This window comes from Pelobates fuscus, chromosome 6, assembly GCF_036172605.1.
Source record: "Pelobates fuscus isolate aPelFus1 chromosome 6, aPelFus1.pri, whole genome shotgun sequence".
In the NCBI taxonomy this organism is placed as follows: Eukaryota; Metazoa; Chordata; class Amphibia; order Anura; family Pelobatidae; genus Pelobates; species Pelobates fuscus.
Genome location: NC_086322.1, coordinates 258275769 through 258295053, shown reverse-complemented (window position 1 = coordinate 258295053; position 19285 = coordinate 258275769). Strand labels below are relative to the sequence as shown.

Here is a 19285-nt window from a genome sequence, read left to right as displayed (position 1 = left end):
TATATTTAATCATTATACTATAATCATTATAGCCACTACAGCCCGCTTAGTAATGGTCTTCCCCCTTAACTGGGTTCCTGCCAGACTCTAAGGCTTCCTGGTCCTCTGGTGATGTGATTCTGAGCCATCGCCATTAATTGGTTGAGAAAATCAGCTGACTGCTCTCAGCCAATGAATGCAGTTCTGTGAAATGAAAATTGCACAAAATTGACATTAGCCAGCCCAAACCTCTAGTTATAGGCTGGCCAATGACACCCCTGTGATGCTGCTGGAGGTGGAGTTACACCTCCAGGCAGCAGAGGGTATAACTGTATGTGCAGAATTTCACTGCACTGCACATACAGACTCCAGGCACCATGACCACTTCAAATCACTGGTGGTCATGGTGCTGGGGGAAACCCTTTAATAATTTTCTGGGAGGGAGCAGATGAAACCTTTACAATTGTCAAGTAATACAAGCTAAGCACACCCTTGCAGTAACACCACTAACTTGCAGGCCTGAGAGGTTGACAGGGCAACCAGATAGCTGAGTGTCAGCATGGGCGATAATCTTTATTAATAGACAGGAGAAATTAAAAAATGTAGTAAAATTCCAGTCAAATAGCTGGATCACAGTCAGAAGAGGAACAGGAAGATCTGAGTGGTATTTCTGTGATGAAAATGGCTTTAAATAGGAAGAGTATACTGGGCACGCCCCCTCTGTGACACGTCCATGTCAGCAACTTCACTGGGATCTGTTCCATGACCATATCTTTAACTATGGCTTCACATGACGGTTTGCATCGTAGCTTCGACCAGGAGTAATGTCACTAATGCCCCACACCACGTCGCAGATGGCATCGAGGCCCAGAAAAAACCTATATAAAGGCATGAGTGGTGATGGAATAAAAAATAAAATAAATAAAACGGATGATGTAGCTATCCTTGAGCTCACTGGGAAATTGAGAAACCCACCCATCATCTATCTCTGCAACCTCCAGAGATATGACCTGTGCAGCAAGACTGAGATCTCTGCATGTCTAAGATATTTACAGGGTTGTTCACTAAAGTGTGAAATCAAAGTTAATTTCAACTTCAAGGCCACAGTAACTCTAGTGAAAGCATAGCAGACTTAGATAATGTTTCCATTTTGGCTATTGTGACCTTACATCTGAAATTCACTTTAAATTCTTTTGTGAATAACATTGACAGGCACTTTCTCTCCTGCCCCCATTACAGGCCTCCGATGTACTTCTGCGTAGTATTAACAATTAGTTTTATCCTCAGAGCTTTATGTTGATGGGATCACCCCCTATTATGGAAACTGTGTGACAGGCGAGAGCAGCAGAACCTATTGGCAGATTCTCATGCTTATTGTCTCAGTAATTACAAAATGTGTGCTGTAGTTGCTATGATCTTACAAAAGCAAGTAAGGGGGTTAATCCAAACAGTTTAAGGGACAAAGTAAGCAATATAACCAGGACAATTCCTTTTAGTGGTTAGGTTATGGTGCATAGCCTTTGAGCCATATCTCTCTGCTTACGGACAAGCCTCAGTTGTGTAGTTTGACACAAACGAGGGCTGAAGCAATGCATAAATCCAGGCCCCTCTGATATGGCTTGGCTAATGTGGAAGTAAATATGTACATTAGCATCCAACTTTGGATAGGAATGATAGGATGAAAGGGCTGGGCTAACTTTAAGTAGAGCACGCAGCCACTTCCGTTAGCTCAGAGAAGCTATCGGAAGTAGAAAGCAAACCTCTTTGGCTGCTTGATTGACAGCCAGGGGATGTTCCATTAATTAATTAATTTAAAAAGTGGCAATTTCTTATAGAAATCAGCACTTTTATAAAATGCCTTTAAAACGGGATACTAAACCGCAGATAACTAATTTTAGTGGTTATGGTTCATACCCTTTGAGCCCGTGCAGAGGCATGATCTATACACCAAACCCGCTGGATAACCCTGTTTGTGTACAGTCTTTTTGCTTGAATCAATAAAAATGCTTATCTACAAGAATTTGGCTACAAAAGTTTATTGCATTTTAATACAAAAAATAAAATAGAGAATTTATACAAAACATAATAAGTAATGAATATACTGGGAGTTGAGTTAATTGCTGAGCAGTGCCGACTTTTCTTGCGTCTTGGTGATTGTCTCAGACTGGGCATCTTCTATACGTCTTCCCATCATGCAACTTGTGACCATGAGTTACTCGATTTTTTGAGGGTTTCCAGGAACATTTGCTCATCCTCCAGAAAGTTTTTATCCTGTTAGAAGAGAAAAAATAAAAATTTAACCTAACCAACCGCTTGACATTGGCATATCCGTGTTGTCTTTTTTTTTTTTTATACATTCCAAAAGTCCTGGATCAGCAGTACACTCCTGAGTTTAGGGCATTGTCCGACCATTTGGGGTCCCTTCTCTGAAGTTCCCAGAACGTGTGGCCTCAGTACATCAACAGATGTGCTTGTGCTGTGCCGACTAATCTAACGTCATTAAGCCCTGCACATTGTGTCTCTTAGTGGCCCTGACTAGAGAGAAGCTGTCAGTATTTACACAAAGACAAAAAATTTTACCAAATTCAACAGAAATAGGTGTTTTTTATTTATGAGAAGCACATTGAAATTTACAAGAAGCATCTGCAGGTTCCACCACTGCCAAAACAAAGAAACAAAAGAAAGCCAAACTTCAGCAGAAGATAGATGCTTTGATCATCTTTTTTTAAAAAAAATGCCTTTATTCACAAACAGGGCATGACTGAAACAACAGGAGGAGCACTCTATACCCCTAATGCATTTTTGCCTTAATCAGCACTTCCTCGGAAACTCTGATGAAGTGCCATTAAGACAGGAAATGCGTTCGAGGCTATCCAGTGCTCCCCCTACCCAATTCAGCTGTGCTCTGCATATGAATAAAGGCATTTTATTTTAAGATGATGGAAGCATCTATCTTGGGCTGTAGTCGGACTTTCTTTCTTTCGTTATGTATGCACACTAAGACAATAATTCTGAGCTGAATGTCTACCTTTCAGAGTAGGCCGGCACCTTATCGCCACTCCTGCCTTAGATCAATTCAAATTTTATTATCACAACCCTTATTTTTGTCGGTACTGTATATTGACGTTCTCAAATAATGTTAAAAAAAAAAAATCCTCGTTTTGTAAATAAACTCACATATCCTTTCTTTATAAAGCAATTGAAAAAAAGTGGGTTTTACCTTCAAACATCTGCTTGGTGGATATGGCAATGTTTAACCTAAAGTAGTTGTGAATAGTTACTCACTAAAATGAGAATTGCTGGGAATTAAAGTGAAGTTTAAATTTAAGGCCAAAATTGCCTTAACTGGAGGAATTCTTCAAGTTAGCTATGCTCCCAGTTCACCTACTTTGGATTTAAGTTTGGAATTCACTTTGAATTGCCGACAATTGTCATTTTAGTAAATAACCCTGACATTGTCACAAACTGAATATAAATGATTAGCAAGTTTCCATATTGTGAAGGACGACTCTACTCATCTTACCTGCAGTGCAGCGAGTTTAAGTAGTGCAAGTTTGGCCTGAAACTCTGATGTTTGCAGTGTTCGGTTATCCTCTCGCTTTCCTGGGACACTAGTGGCTGCTGAGAGACACAGAATAAAAAAACTTTAAAAAAACATCTGAATAAAAAGCAACTATTTTCATAATTTCCTGATTTCCACTTGGTTATTCATTTTGTATATTTCTAAATTATTTATATATCTTTTTTCTTGACTGGTGACTGAAGAGCAGAGTGTGACTGTCCTGACATGAAGGTAGGGAAAGGTTAGATCGGACAAGGGGGCTTCAAGTGGTTCCGTCACCAAAAATAGTCTTCATCTAATCTGTTTCTATATAGCTCCTTGTGTCTAAAGTTTTTTTTGTTTTCCGTGCGCTCTAGTTTTCCTTAACTACATAAATAAATGTAGGTACTACTTTTCCTCATGTATAGCAGTCAGGCTGACAAAGCTTGACAATTGTCGGAACTTAAAGCAAGGTTCCGTTTCAGCAGCCAATCAAATTTACCTACAATGTATCAGTAAAATCATTCACACAGAAGGCAAACAGCTGACATCATGGGCAGAGGAGAACAAAATGGCTGCTCTCAGATATTGAATTCCAGCACAGGAAAGCAAACATAATAAACATAAAAAACTGCCAATGTTTCTGCAAATGTCTTACCAATGCTTGTTTATCGTGTATTACTCTAAGATGGCTTACTAATGTTGTTGTGACATTGTGAGCAAACCTGTACTCATGCAAAAGCACAACAAAAATAAAGAATTATAAAAAAAAAAAAAAAAAAAAAAACTGCCAGTGACAAAGAGGGGAGTAGATCATTGAGATACAGGGGGCATAAATAATAATAATAATTTAAAAAAAAATGATAGGTCCGCCTTAAATGGGGCTTAGAGGTTGTCTTCTTTTACAATACTGTGTATTGTAACACTTATTATTGGGATATGCATCTTGAAGGCAGAAGCCCCTTAGCTGTATGTTCTCCTAACCTTCCACACACTAACCCCTAGCTTCCCTAGCCCTACAATGTCACACCTATAGTTATTACAGCCTCAGGTACAATAGTAGACCTGATACTATAAGAATATCCATCATTATTATTACATTGTAATATGATCTGAAAAAAGACTCAGGCCCATCATGTTCAGCCTGTCACACATCTCTGTTTCTCTGGTGATTAAAAAACAAACAAAAAAATAAGGCACAAAACACAAAATCAGATGCGAAAAGCACTGATTTTAAACCAGACACCGAATGCATGTGGCCGAATTGTACAGATTTTTGTTGGATTGACCGAATTATGACTGGAATAGGCTTTATAACGTAAGATAATTGACACTATTCATAATGGTCAGAATGCGACCATTTGCAATAGAATTTTGTCCCTCCAGACAAAATCTGGTGTTCAGTATATAAACCCTGTTACCTTTCGCAGCAGATCGGCTTTCTTACGGTGGACTCTGATCATGTGGCAGCGGGAGACTGAAAAAATATACCCCCCCAACCTTTTTTTCCCTCATATAAAGCAATCAGGTATAGCAATACATTCAGCGTTAGTTAGAAAGTTTGGATAGGTTGTTATCTAGTAGAGAATTGCATAGATTAAAGCATGATGTGACTTATGGATAAACTGTAAAAACTAACAGAGGAGGCATACTCTACTATGATAAAACAGTTGCACGTGTAGTATTGAAATGCATCTAGTGAAATTCATTAGGTATTTTGCTTTTCACAAATACATAATTTGGGCGGGAAGTCAGGGCACAAACTGATTTGTTATGTTGTAAAACTGATCTAAATTATTGGGGAGAGAGTTAATGTTTGGAAATGGTAAATATCCTGTGACTACATACATTTGGGATTTAGGGTAATTTATTCTCATGGGATGTGGCAGAACATAACTTTTTTCTTGATGCAGGAAATCTTTACGAAATATTAATATAAAAAAAGCATGTCATGGTAAGAAAGAAAAAAATCAGATTTGCTTAAAGGACCACTACAGGCACCCAGACCACTTCAGCTTAATGAAGTGGTCTGGGTGCCAGGTCCAGCTAGGGTTAACCCTTTTTTCTATAAACATAGCAGTTTCAGAGAAACTGCTATGTTTATAAATGGGTTAATCCTGCCTCTAGTGGCTGTCTCATTGACAGCCGCTAGAGGCGCTTGCGTGCTTCTCACTGTGAAAATCATTCAGCCAAGGAGGAGAAGAGTAGGAGGAGAGGAGGAGGAGAGCTCCCCGCCCGGCGCTGGAGAAAGAGGTAAGTTTAACCCCTTCCACACCCTAGAGCCCGGCGGGAGGGGGACCCTGAGGGTGGGGGCACCCCCAGGGCACTATAGTGCCAGGAAAACGAGTATGTTTTCCAGGCACTATAGTGGTCCTTTAATGAGACACTCTAAGCACCTAAACAACTTTAACTTAAAAGTGCTTTTGGTGTATAGATTTTTTTTAGCATCCCTTATGCAAAGTGTGTTTCATTTCAAATTTCTTATCTCCTGCATGAGCCTCCTGTGTGCGAATAAAGTTCAATTAGAAAACACACTGTGCTGTAAATTTAATTGAAAATGAAAACGAAAACCTTTTTTTAATGGAGGCTGTGACAGTCAAGACAAGGGCCATATAAGGGGAAACAAAAGTGATTTAACTCATAAAAGTCAGAGAATTAAGCAGTGACATTTCTGGGGCATGATCTACACACTAATACTGTTTTATTAAGTTAAAGTTGTTTTGTTTTTTAGAATGTTCCTTTCATTTTTTTTCTGAATCATGTCTGTAGTTTTGGAGTTTGCGTGTCCTTTAAAATAAATACACTCGTTAGTAGTCGTTTTAAGATTGTGTATACACAGTACATGTCCAGCCAGGTACCAGCCATGCTTACCATTAACACTTTGAAGTCCAGGAAGCTGCGATATTAGATGAGGCTCCTGGAGCACTGCAGGAAACAGGGCTGAGGAAGTGGGAAGTCCCTGGTGGAGTTTGTCAAGTTGTCTTCTCTGACTAGTCAGGTTTAGACGTTGCTGAAAGAAACCACAACATGATAGAAAGAAGTACAAAGCAAAATATGCAGAGAACATTAAACGAGGCAGGAAAGCGATTAACGAATACTTTATACCTTGTTTGTCTTATATATTTAATCACTACATTATACCAATTTACAACATATGGCAGACACCAAAGAAATATCACCAACCTACTGGCCTATTCATTAAAGTGTGATTTGCCGAGAATTCAAAGTAAAATTAAAATTTTAGGAAGAAAAAAAACATTGAAGTGGAAAGAGTCTCCATGTCGGCATATTTGGATATTTATGCCGAAAATTGTATTTTTACTTCCTGACAGTTTTTTCAAATTCCTGACAATTCATACTTTAGTTAGAAATCCTATTTAATATTTAATGTGTCTTTGGAGTATATTACACAACGCATGTATCCAAAATATAAGTGAATTTCAAATTTAAGACCAAAGTAGTCAAGATGTAAGCACAGCTGACTTAATGTTTTCAGTTCGGCTAGTTCTACCTTGAATTTGAAATTTACTTTAAATTCTCACTTTTGTAAATAGCTTGGACAGAATTCCATAGCTTAGAAGAAGTAGAAAGCCATTGGAGTATCCTATAATCATTTCTGAAAGTTTCACAGTCAAAGCTATAGCTGTAACGTGTCTCACTAAGCATTTAGAGCTGCCTAAGTGAAAATAAAAAGCTTAAAAATGATAAACGTACATTTTAGAACACACTCCTCACCTGGTGTATACGTTCCTCTTCCTGCCTTAGCCAACTTAATTTTTGCTGGATTGTTTTGAGACGCACGTGGTGTTCAGATTCTACCTTCTTTGCCTCTTCTAATGCCTTTTCTCCATCCTCATATCTCTGAGAAGCCAGCTGGGTAAAAGAATGGAGGGTAATGTTAGGCTGCTCTACAAAATTCACCCACTAGATGTCAGAGTTGCTATACATTTATGATTTTTGCAGTAACAAATTACAAGAGGTTAGATTAACCCCTAACCTGAAACAGAGACATAATTTGCAGTCATCACAACCTAATGAGGTAAAGTCAGCATGTCCATAGAGCTCCATGGATAAAACGGGCATCCATGGTTAGATGGATTTACACCCGACGATGCCATGCGTGCGAGAAAGGGTCTCACTTTTATGTCAAACCGTTTAAAAACAGTTGAACAAAATACTGAGGGAATGGTGCCTATACACTCATGACACATCAACACAAACTATAATAAGTTGTAATGCTTATGATGCCCCTTTAAATATGTATTACATTCTGCTTTGGAATAAGTTCCTTAAAGGCACACTCCAAGCAATATTACCAGCACAGCACACTGTAGTGGTTATGGTGCCAGGAGTAACACGCTGCCCTCCAAGCCCCTGTAAGTAGTCATTTTAGAACGATCTGATGTCTTACCTGGGGTCTGCTGGGCGCCGCTCCCCGTCTACAATAGAATCTCACTGTCTGAGATAAGCCCTGTGTAGGAGCTTTCAGTTCAGTTAATGGAGGGTGGAAGTGGCGCCCAGCGAACCCCAGATAAAAGGTTATAAAATGGTTTGACTACTTACAATGGGAGGTGTCAGGACACTTCTGGCACCATAATCACTACATTATGCCGCAGTGGTTATGGTGCTTGCAGTGTTCCCTTAAAGTCCCGATGATCATGATGGCATACAAAGTAATTTTTACTTAACTCAATCTGAAATCAGAGGCTTTAATCAGAAATTTCTATTACACTGGAATACAGTATACATACAGTATCTACAGCTATGTTTAAAACGCAACCACTTCAATAAAGCAAGGACTTTGAAAAAGAACGCTTCTGATATTTCTGGTTCTTTCACCTTGCTCATGTGCTCTATCTCCTCAGCTCTGTGCTGGACGCGCAAGGCCAATGCATTAAGTCTTTCCTTCTCGAGTCGCAGTTCCTGTCTCTCTTTTTCTACCGCTTCTTTAGCCAGCGTCAGTTGCTCCTCTCGATTCCGTAACTCAGTGGCTTGAACTTTCAGTTCAGCTTGTTCCTTAATAGATGATAAGACCTCGTTATATGCTTATGATATTCATAGAAACCAACACATGGTTAAACAGTCTTAACAACCTGAAACAAGCAAATTAATGTCCTAAAATGCTGTCACAAAAAAACAACATCATTCAGGGAAAAATTATAAATTTGAAACAAAATAACATTGCAAGCCAATACATTAATTTGTAATGTCCTTTAATCCCTTAACCCCTTAAGGACACATGACATGTGTGACATGTCATGATTCCCTTTTATTCCAGAAGTTTGGTCCTTAAGGGGTTAAAGGGACACTATAGGCACCGAGACCACTTCAGCTCATTGAAGTGGTCTGGGTGCAGTGTCCCTTTTGCACTTAGTGCTCATTTTCAGAGAAACTGCAATGTTTACATTGCAGCACTAAATCTACCCACAGTGGCTGTCTACCAGACCGCCACTGGATGGCTTCCTGGATTGAAACGGACCTTTGGTCCATTATTTGACGTCCGACGTCCTCACGCTATGTCAGATTTTTCCCTATAGGAACGTCAGAGGGGGTGGGACGTCGTAGGGGGCAGAGCGTCGACATAGCTCCGAGGGACACCGGCGGTGGGATAAGGTGAGTAAATAAAGGGGCGAGAGGGAGGGGGGAGGCAGAGGGAGCTATAGTGCCAGGAATACAGCTCAATATCTAATAATATCTATAGAATCTGATGACAACCTCTGTAGGCAGAGAATTACCGTAAGGAACCCTTTCCTCTGCTGTAAGTGAAATCACCTTTCTTCCAGTCTGATCTGTTGTATATTCCTGCTAATGAACAGAATAGCACATGTTTGTATTGTGCCTTCAAATCCTCTCTGAGGTGTCTCTTTTTCTAAAGAAAACAAAATGTAGTTTTTCTAGCCTTTGTTCACAACTAATGTTCCATCCCCATTACTAATTTTGTAATTCTGCAAATTTTCCAGTTCTACAAAAATCTTCTTTAAAACTGGTGCCCAAAATTGCTCTGCATATTTTAGGTCATCGTATATAATCATGGTAATGTAGGAGGAGGACTCCTTGTAATGCTTGATCAAAGCCGTAGAGTTAAAAAAAAACAAAAAAAAACTGTAATGATCATTCTACAGCGATGTGCCACAGAATCATTTTTTTGAGCCCTTCATGCTGTTAGTGCTTGTTATGCCATCCTGCAAATGGGGGGCTTTAACGCCATTATTGCGGTATAGCACGCCCTAATGATCGTTCCCTCCCAGGAGCCAGAATAATTACCCTCTGCGGTGATTCCGATCAGGGGGACTGCCTGACAACTGAGGCAATCTCCCTGTGCAAATCCGGCCCTACCAAATTTCATTCTGCGTGTATATTTATGTATTATTTTTACATAACACATAATGTTATTTTATTAATGATATATTAAGGGACCTGCCTGATAACCCATGCAGATAGTTCAGAGAATTTAATTTGCAAGCCCTATATGTGACCCTGTAACTTTCCAAACCCATTAAAACCTGTACTTGGGGAGTACTGTTGCACTTGTGAGACAACTTTGAACACAAATCCGAGTGTTTTAGAGCAGTAAAACAAAGAATGACAATGATACCATCTGTGAAATGGCAGTTTTTGTGTGAAAAATGCAAAAAATCTAATATGAACACTAACTTCAGCCAGGGTTTCTGACTAAGTGGCTACTAAAAAAATACTGGGCGTACCCAATTTTGAATACCCTGGGTTGCCTACTTTTGTAAATGGTATGCAATATTCATTCCACGGCTGCCCTACACTTTAAAAGGCAACATGGGCCCAGCAAGACAATCAGGCGTGTTAAAACGGTCAACGAGTAAAAACTGAAAGCTCATTATTCGACCCTTTTCAAAACACCATGAAACCAGCACATGGGGGGCATCATTGTATTCGTGGGACATCACAGCATACAAATATATGTTTATTTGCAGTAAAATTTAACAGGATTACAAAATTCACAGTTAAAATGCCAAAAAAAAAAAATTTATACATATTAAATTGTGTTCCTTATATAAATATTGAATATTGAAGTATTGAAATGAAAGCCCTATTTCTCCTGAGCAAATTTATATATAATAAGTGTGGGAGCACTTAATATAAAAGAGGTGAATTATAGTTGGACCAAATTCCAGGTTTTATTTTGGTCAGAACTTGTAAAATTGCCTCCGTCCTTAAGGGGTTAAAGTTTGCAGATAAGCTTCTATTATTATTTTGAGTACAATTCCTGGTTACTACCATGTAGAGAACAAATCGATTTACACAATTGCAGAGTCAAGTGGAGTATTTTAATTGGTGGCAGTGAAGTAGGTCAAAGAAAAAACACTGTACATCGATAATAAATTAAATTGTATGATAGATTCATCAGAAACAGCAGAATTTTGATACTCGATCATATATCAAACACGGAGAGACAACAGTAGGCTTAACGCAATTTGGAAATACTTGAAGTTGCCACGGGAACCTCAAGTGCATTACCCAATTGGACACATTTTTTTTATTTGAAGTGCCACTTAATTTTGTAAACCTTTTCTCCACCACAAATCCAATTAAACTTGCACACACACAACCTGACTACCTACCCACCTATTTCACCTCTACTCTTACTTTAAGGCTATCCACTTACTACCTCCAGTTTTGTATTTTATATAAGGACTCTACTTTTGAGACTGGACTGCAATCCAGCATCGTTTCCTGGCCATTCCTTCAGGATAGGGGCAGCATCTGCATCCTCTGTTATTGTCAACTCAGTGCATATAATCAAGATACTTGGGCGATGGAAATCCTCAATCTATAACATATATCCCCCAACCTGAGAAATAACTTAGAAAACTTTTAAAGTTTAGCTTTGTAAAGGTCTACCTGCATGTCAGTTTCGGCACATCACAATCAACTTATCACCACCACTAATCGATACATACTACTATCATGTTTCGACCACAAGTTTAAGGCCAAAGGCCTGTATTTGTGGAAGGAGTTTGTCCTATAAAAACCCTATCCCCCCTTTTACCTGGGCCATTATGTTTCCGGTCATCCCAACCACCGCACCCCGTATTTAAATTATTTATTCCATTCTTCTCATTGGTGGGCCCTCTTTTATTTACAGGCCTACCTGTACGTCGGTTTCGGCACACCACAAGCGACTTATCACCACCAATAACTAATACATACTACTATCATGTTTCCGATCACAAATATATATACAATGGAACCTCTGAACTCGAACAGTCCCTTTCTCGAACAATTCGGAAGTCGAACACAAATTTCGAGCAAAAAACGTCTCGGTACGCGAACGATCCTCGGTCCCCGAACAAATCATGCCACAAACATGTTCAATTAGACACATTTAAATGCCAGAAGAACAGTTACCTACCCCATTCAAAAAAATCATTTCTCTTCTCCTTTCCACGTATGCCACCAACATAATTACAGGTTAAGTGAAGTTATATTTTCATTTCATTTACTGTACATTGTGTTTATTATTATTTTACTATATGATTTTATGCATGGAAGGCATTATTAAACTGTAAAATTTGTGTTAAAATGCTGTAATTTTGGGGGGCTGGAATTAATTAAAGGACCACTATAGGCACCCAGACCACTTCAGCTTAATGAAGTGGTCTGGGTGCCAGGTCCAGCTAGGGTTAACCCATTTTTTTTATAAACATAGCAGAGAAACGGCTATGTTTATAAATGGGTTAATCCAGCCCTCAAATCCTCTAGTGGCTGTCTCACTGACAGCCGCTAGAGGCGCTTGCATGATTCTGCTTTCCTATGAGACCGGCTGAATGCGTGCGCAGCTCTTGGGGCTGTTCTGAGAAATTTTACGTTACTTACCAATAACATATTATGCAATAAGAATCTTATTTAGAACAAGAACATGGTTTCTTATTTAATCATACTGATATCTTAACAGATTTATTGTAGTTTAAAAACACGTTACTGTGAGTATTATTGCTGTTGAGTTCTGTTATACACTCAGACTCACCAACATTAAGAATCTCTTGATTGTAAACATCTACAAAACACTTAATTCCATACAAACAATAACTAGTGGCTATAGTTTTTTTGTTGTTCATATGTATTACTACCTGATGACATAGGGACAGGATTTGCTTTTTCTTCCTAGAATCCCTATAATAAATAATGCCGGCAGATATTGACCTCTGGCCTGTGTTGTCTACCTACCTTGGCCAGGCTGATGATTGTGCCTTCTCTTTGAGTTTCCAACATCAGAGCTCTGTTCACATCTTTCTCTGCCCGCTCCTTGCTTAGTTTGTGCTGAGTGTAAAATTCAGACCACTCTGCGGCCAATTTCCTGCGTTCCTCAGCACAACGCATCATGACAGACTGCTGCTCCTCCAGAAGGGCGCTCTGAGGAAATGAGAGATGGAACAGATAGCATAAAGGGGTCTACCTGCGACTTATCTTTGTCAGTACTATATTTCAGAAGCCCCTGTGTTTCTATTCATTGTCTAATAGAAATGTTCTTACACTAAACCTCCTGAAAGTGCAGGTGTGTACTTCCCTGCTCCTGGACTACCAACCTTTACCTGTCAATCACTTCTAACCAGGAACCCTGGGAAGGCTGACGTAATGGGATAAATGCTGAGCAAATCATAAAAACCTGCCAGCTGAACATGTGAGCAGAGACTCCAATTTAGTAAATAGGGAATCCATTCAGGAAAGTGTAAAAATGTTCTGACAATAGCAAGGAAGGGTGGGGTCAGACAATAGCAAGGGCTGATGGGAGATTGAGGAGGGACAAAGCAGCTAGATTAAACTGGTCTGGCAGTGTCCCTGGGACAATGTTCTGCTGGGTAAACAATAGGACAAGAAAAAGGGGGAGGGGGAGAGGCACAGACAAGCAATACACTCAACATGCCTGCACCAATACTGGGCACAGGGTGACCAAAACACAAGAGGAATATAGTGTATGTCTTCCATCCCCAGTGATGGTGGCTACCGTCACAGACAGGGCCGGACTGGTCCACCGGGATACCGGGAAATTTCCCGGTGGGCCGCGGTACCTGGGGGCTGCAGAGCTCTTACTCCCTATAGAGAGGGAGCCCTGCAGCCGTTTTTAATAATATCGCGGCCGCTGGCCGCATGTCGGTGCCGCCGGGTGGCCGGTCCGGCGGCACACTCTGAGGGGGATACTCACCTTGCGGCTGGTGGCCCCATCTCCTGTGCTGACAGTTGTACTGCTGTCAGTATTAGTGAGTGTGCCGGGCAGCCGCCTAAGCGATCTGGCGATACACTCACTGATACTGACAGCATCATAGCTGTCAGCACAGGAGGACTGAAGGAGGGGGCGGAGCTAACTACCATGCTCCCTCGCGGTTCTCATAATTCCCAGCATCTACACATCATAGAGTAGTGATTACTCGATGATTTAGCTGAGCTGGGAATTATTGGAACCGCGAGGGAGCATGGTAGTTAGCTCCGCCCCCTCCCTCAGTCCTCATGTGACAAGGTCAGCAGGGACAAAGAAACAGAGGGGAAGGGGCGACAATTAGAGGGGTAATAGAGACACAGGGGATGGGGTAACACCTGATATAGAATTGTCTTGCCATGTGTAATTTAGATAGAATGTGTGTGTGCGCGCATGTGTGTATTTGAATTACTGTATGTAGGACATTCTTGTGCAAATTACATACAGCATAGGTGTGTGCCTGTCTGAATCTGTCATCTGTCTTACGGTATGCCTTATATAGAATGTGTTTGTAGCTTTCGGTCTTCCAGTATACATTGTATGAATGTGTGTATGGAGTCAGGCTACAGAGCACACATATCTATGTGTATATGTATTATAGTATATGTGATGGACATCTATATTATAATTTTTTTTAAATAGTTTATATAACATCAATGTTTCTGTGAGTAGCAGTGTTATATAGCATTTTGTGGTGGAAAGAGCCTCATATTAGTGTGGTGTACGAAGGCACTTGCCTAATGGCAAATCTGGCCCTGGGTGTGTACCTGTCTTACAGTGAAAGTATATTTGTGTGCGTACACTGAACAATTTCCTTATATTTATTATAATTGTATCATACTCTTCATGTAGAAATGATTGGCAGAAACAAAACCGTTGTATAAAACTATTTTACTATCAAAAGGGTACATGCAATAAACAATTAATTATCTTCTGTTCTGGCTGATTCAAGAGGGGTAATAGAGAGACACAGGGGAAGGAGGGACAAATAGAGGGGTAATAGAGAGACACAGGGGAAGTGGGGGACACAGAGACAGATGGGGTAATAGAGAGACACAGGGGATAAGGGGACAAAGAAACAGAGGGGTAATAGAGACAGGGGAAGGGGGACAAAGAGAGGGTAAGAGAGAGAGACAGGGAGGAGATGGGGAAGAGAGACACAGGGAGGAGAGGGGAGAAAGAGACATACAGAAGGTTTGTTGGGGGGACAAAGAGACATACAGAAGGGAAGTGGAACAAAGTGACACAAGATTTGTGGGAGGCAACGCTGGGCTGGGGGAAAAAGAGACACAGAGTGGCTGGGAGAAGAGAAAGAGGCACACAGAGTCTGGAGTTTGAAAGAGACACACAGATTGGATTTGGAAGGGGAGAAAGAGACAAAGGGGCTGGGGGAAAGAGAAATACGAGGCTGGAGAAGGGTAAAAAGAAACACACAGGGGCTGGGATGAAGTAAAAGATACACAAGGGTCGCTGTAAGAGACAAAAAGGAGACAATTGGAGACGTAATTAATGTGATCCTGACAGTAATACACACACACACACATATATATATGCATGTATATTGATGTGTGTATTAGTAACATATATAATTATGCCTATAATATTTACACATATATTAATATACATTTATATATGCATAATACGCACATAAATGTAATTGATATATATATATATATATATATATATATGTAATGAGCACGTACTGGCCTAGTCTTGCTGCATACGCCAGCACAATAACATATTCAAAGTGAAGAGCGTACCCATAGGACTTCAAAATGAACAAGATCACTTCATTTTTTTTTCAGTTGTGCAACTGCATACATTCACCATTTCAGTCCCATTAATAAAATGTCCTTAATAGGACAAAGTAGTTTTACTGAAACATTGATTACATGCAAATGTACGTCTGCTTAAAATAAAGGCGCTCTTTTGTTTATTTTGAAGCCCTATATGCGTTCTTTCGTTGGAGTAATAGTTTTCAATTTAATTTTTTCAACCTCTATATCGGCACACTATGCTGGCGCGACGCATTATTGGGCTGGTATAGATTTTTTTTCCAGGGCTGCTTTTAGTTCCCAGTCCGGCCCTGGTCACAGATATGAAGGAAGATAGCGTGTAGAATATAAGGACTTCATAAAGCAAATGGGGTACAAGAGAGACAAAACATGAAAATACAACTATTTTCTTTCCAAATTGAACCAATGGCATGTAGATGTAAAGCTACAGCTGAAGCAATTAAAATGAAGTTTATTGGATGCTAGTTTGACTATAAGAGTAGAGGGACACAGGAGCAGGTACCAAAAAAATCATCCAGGCATTTGATGGGTAAACTATCTGTAGACTGTCAATCATTAATAACTGGCGCCCCATGTTTGTGTATGTAAACCAATCTAACTCTATAAAGATACCGTACATTGCGAATTTATGGGAGAACATCTTCCACTACTTAATATCCTTAATTACCCTAGAAGGTTGTCTGATGAGAGATATGGACAGCTGCGTTATAGTTACACTCAGTGTGTATACACATACCAAAGGCTAAACATTTTTATATCTGTACACAAGCTGACTGGAGGTATGTAAACAGGCCGTGGGCATTTACTACCCAGTATAAATCTGCATGATTACAACCAGAAGAATGCAGGAGGTACATGCGTAACTGCATTTCCATATGACATTAATTAGACATACCCTGTATTCTATATACAATTCTAATGGAAACTCAATCTATACTGTAAAATTGAGATATCACATAACATAAGTTAAGAGTTAGTGCATTAAATTGTCTCGACTGAGTGCCCACTAATCCAATGCAATAAACCTATCGATGGAGGAATGTGTAGAAAGTAAGAATTGTTACCAGGAGCACTTAGCTGGAAAGTCATTACTCACAACTGTATTGTCCTGATAGGATAGTATGGGGGAGATTCATCCTGTGTTCAGAAAATGACCTTTTATTTTTAGTCTCTAATTTGTTGTGTGGCTTATTGACTGTATCAATGAACTTCTGACACTAAACTTATTTATTAAATTGCTCTACTAATGGTCTAAAGGCATCTGCTTTTCTAAATAGACTGGTTGGAAAAATGTAATTGAAACAAAACATTTTTCTCACAGAAATATTCACATAATAATTGATAAATATGTTGCGTTGCTGAAAAACAGTGTACATTCAGAAAAGACAGGGAGCAAAAAGAAATAAACAAAACAAAAAAAAAACACCCACAAAACTGCCAGACATAATAAATCGCACAAAATACATAAAAAAAAGGCACAAAACGGTCTGTGACACTTTGATAAATCTTCTCTTAGAGGGACACTCTAAGGCCCAAAACAACTTTAGCTAAGTTAGGAGGTTTTGATGTATAGTTCCTGACCCTCCAGTCTACCTTTTCAATTCTCTGCCATTAAGGAGTTAAATCACTTTGTTTATGTAACTTTAGCCACACCTCCCCTGGCTGAGAGTAACACAGCCTTCCTAAACACACAAATTGACACTGTCATCCCCTACTTTATGAAATACCCATTTTGACTGTATTGGCATTTTATTGAAATAACTCCAAGTAGTCTGAGGGACTACGTTATCTTTGTATTTCTACCCAGCCTGACTTTTTTTAGACTCAGGGCAGAGTGTAAGTGCCAATCCGGGCTGCAGGGAATTGGCTGTGTCTATGGAGGATCCCACGATCTTGCGGGATCCTCCATAGACCTCAATGATGTACTCTCGCGCAGAGACATCAGCTTTGACGAGGACCTGCTGGATCAAGATGGCTGTGCCCCTGAGGGACAGATTCAGGTAAGTAAATCTCACTTTTACCTACCCCAGGCCAACGGATCCCCAGTGATGATGTCACCGGCAGGGGGTCTTTGTGAATTTGGCAATTCTCAAAGATAGTGCTGCTTTAATGGAAAAATAATTAATTAAAAATGCAGGAGATAAGAACTTCTAAAGTAAATTAACTGTGCTGAAAGATCTGATTGATAATGAAACCATTTCTTCATGGAGGCTGAAAGGCATCCCCTCTCATGGCCATTGGAGCAACTAAATAACCTCCATTTGTTTAAATATGCAAAGGGATTTGGGAAGAACGCAAGTTTATTTATTTTTTTTGGTTTTTACTTTATGCATTGAGGCTGATGTGTACTGTGGTCGTTGCGCCCAAGAGTTGTGGGAGTTTGAGCACAGGACTGGTTTTTGTGTATTTTTATTTGTAATAAATGTGTTTCTTCCGTGTGTATTATTCACAAAGAAACACTATTTTAATATAACCAAGAGACTTTTGCGCAAAGGTATAAAATGTAAGCATCATGGTAGATTAAGTTCCACTCCATCTCCATGCACAGTGTTGCACAGTGAGTTAGTGAATATTCCAAGAGTTTGTTAAGTACTCTGCTCTAGTATCGCTCACAGATAAATAAGGCTTTCTGCTATTGGGTAGAAAGGGAACGGTAATGGGGAATTGCTGTGTGCACACAGCACTTTAATCAGTGCTAAGAGCTTTAGTGTTAACACCTTTTGGCCAATCAGCCACCAACCTTTGCTCTATCCAGCTCCTCTCTCTCCAAGGACAACTGCTGAGTCAAAACCCTTCTCTGCTCCTCCAGTGACCGTTGCAGAGACTCCACTTTGGCCTGTTCTGCAGAGGCCTTCCAGCGTTCCTGCCGAGAATCACAATGTCAATTCACAGCATTATTAGCTTTCAATTGCCTGTTAGAAGGTAGACTTTACTAGATCTCAGGCTATGAATCAGGATACTTCTCACCTGCTCCAGAAGGCGGCTCTGTTCACTCAGTCGAGTCTCCATATTGGTTATGATCATGCGCAAGTTATTTCTCTCCTCCTCCATGTCCTTCTGCTGCCGACTCAGGCGCTCCTGCAATACTAGAATGAGAAGGAGAAATATAAAATGTTATACTATTTATACCATAAACATCCTGAAATGTAAGTTGGGGTAAGTTTTCTGCTGATCCTAATATATACCTTCCGATACCACATCCCTCAACACAAGGTGCAGTATGACTATGTGCACATTGTACCTTTGAGCTGCCCTTCTCTCTGCCGTACACCAATTTCCGATTTTGTTACTTGGGTATTTTCTACCTTCTCAGACAGCTCACTCAGTTTATGAAAGTAGGACTCCATTTGTTCAATGACTCCATTCAAGGACCTGAGAATTCAGAGAATACGAGTTGAATTTACTGACGTAGATAGCAAGAAAGGGAGAAAACAACAATTAAAAAATGTATGTGATGTATTAAGAAAAAGACGTGGCACAGTAACTAAAATTAGGTTTATTGCTATTTAGAGACTACTAGCCCCTCCATGTAGTTATGGGTAAGGATATGCAAATTGTCAATCATTAAAACAAGACTCCATTTTGATTTTTCCAAAAACGTAGTACAAATACACCCCCACCACCCTCCCCAAAAAAATATGTACACATATTTTGGGTGAAATTTGAAAAACCTTGCAAATAACATATGTCCATATGCCCAATCATACACTTTTCAATACTTACAACTCATTAAAAAGCACA

The 19285-nt window shown here is 39.8% G+C and overlaps 1 protein-coding gene across 4 annotated transcripts in view; it reads right to left on the bottom strand.

Moving 5' to 3' along the window:
- Positions 1 to 2073: 2073 nt before the first annotated feature.
- FBF1 (Fas binding factor 1) overlaps positions 2074 to 19285 on the bottom strand; it is a 54815-nt gene continuing 37603 nt past the window's right edge. For 3 of the 4 annotated variants that reach the window (XM_063459032.1, XM_063459030.1, XM_063459034.1), the window contains 9 exons: positions 18786 to 18916; positions 18512 to 18630; positions 18285 to 18407; positions 12722 to 12907; positions 8360 to 8536; positions 7256 to 7393; positions 6392 to 6530; positions 3503 to 3600; positions 2074 to 2250 (listed from right to left, as the gene is read on the bottom strand). In XM_063459032.1, coding sequence (XP_063315102.1) covers positions 2170 to 2250; positions 3503 to 3600; positions 6392 to 6530; positions 7256 to 7393; positions 8360 to 8536; positions 12722 to 12907; positions 18285 to 18407; positions 18512 to 18630; positions 18786 to 18916 — 1192 coding nt within the window. In that variant the 3' untranslated portion in view covers positions 2074 to 2169. The remainder of the gene's footprint in view (positions 2251 to 3502; positions 3601 to 6391; positions 6531 to 7255; positions 7394 to 8359; positions 8537 to 12721; positions 12908 to 18284; positions 18408 to 18511; positions 18631 to 18785; positions 18917 to 19285) is intronic. The other variant, XM_063459031.1, reaches the window with a different exon arrangement.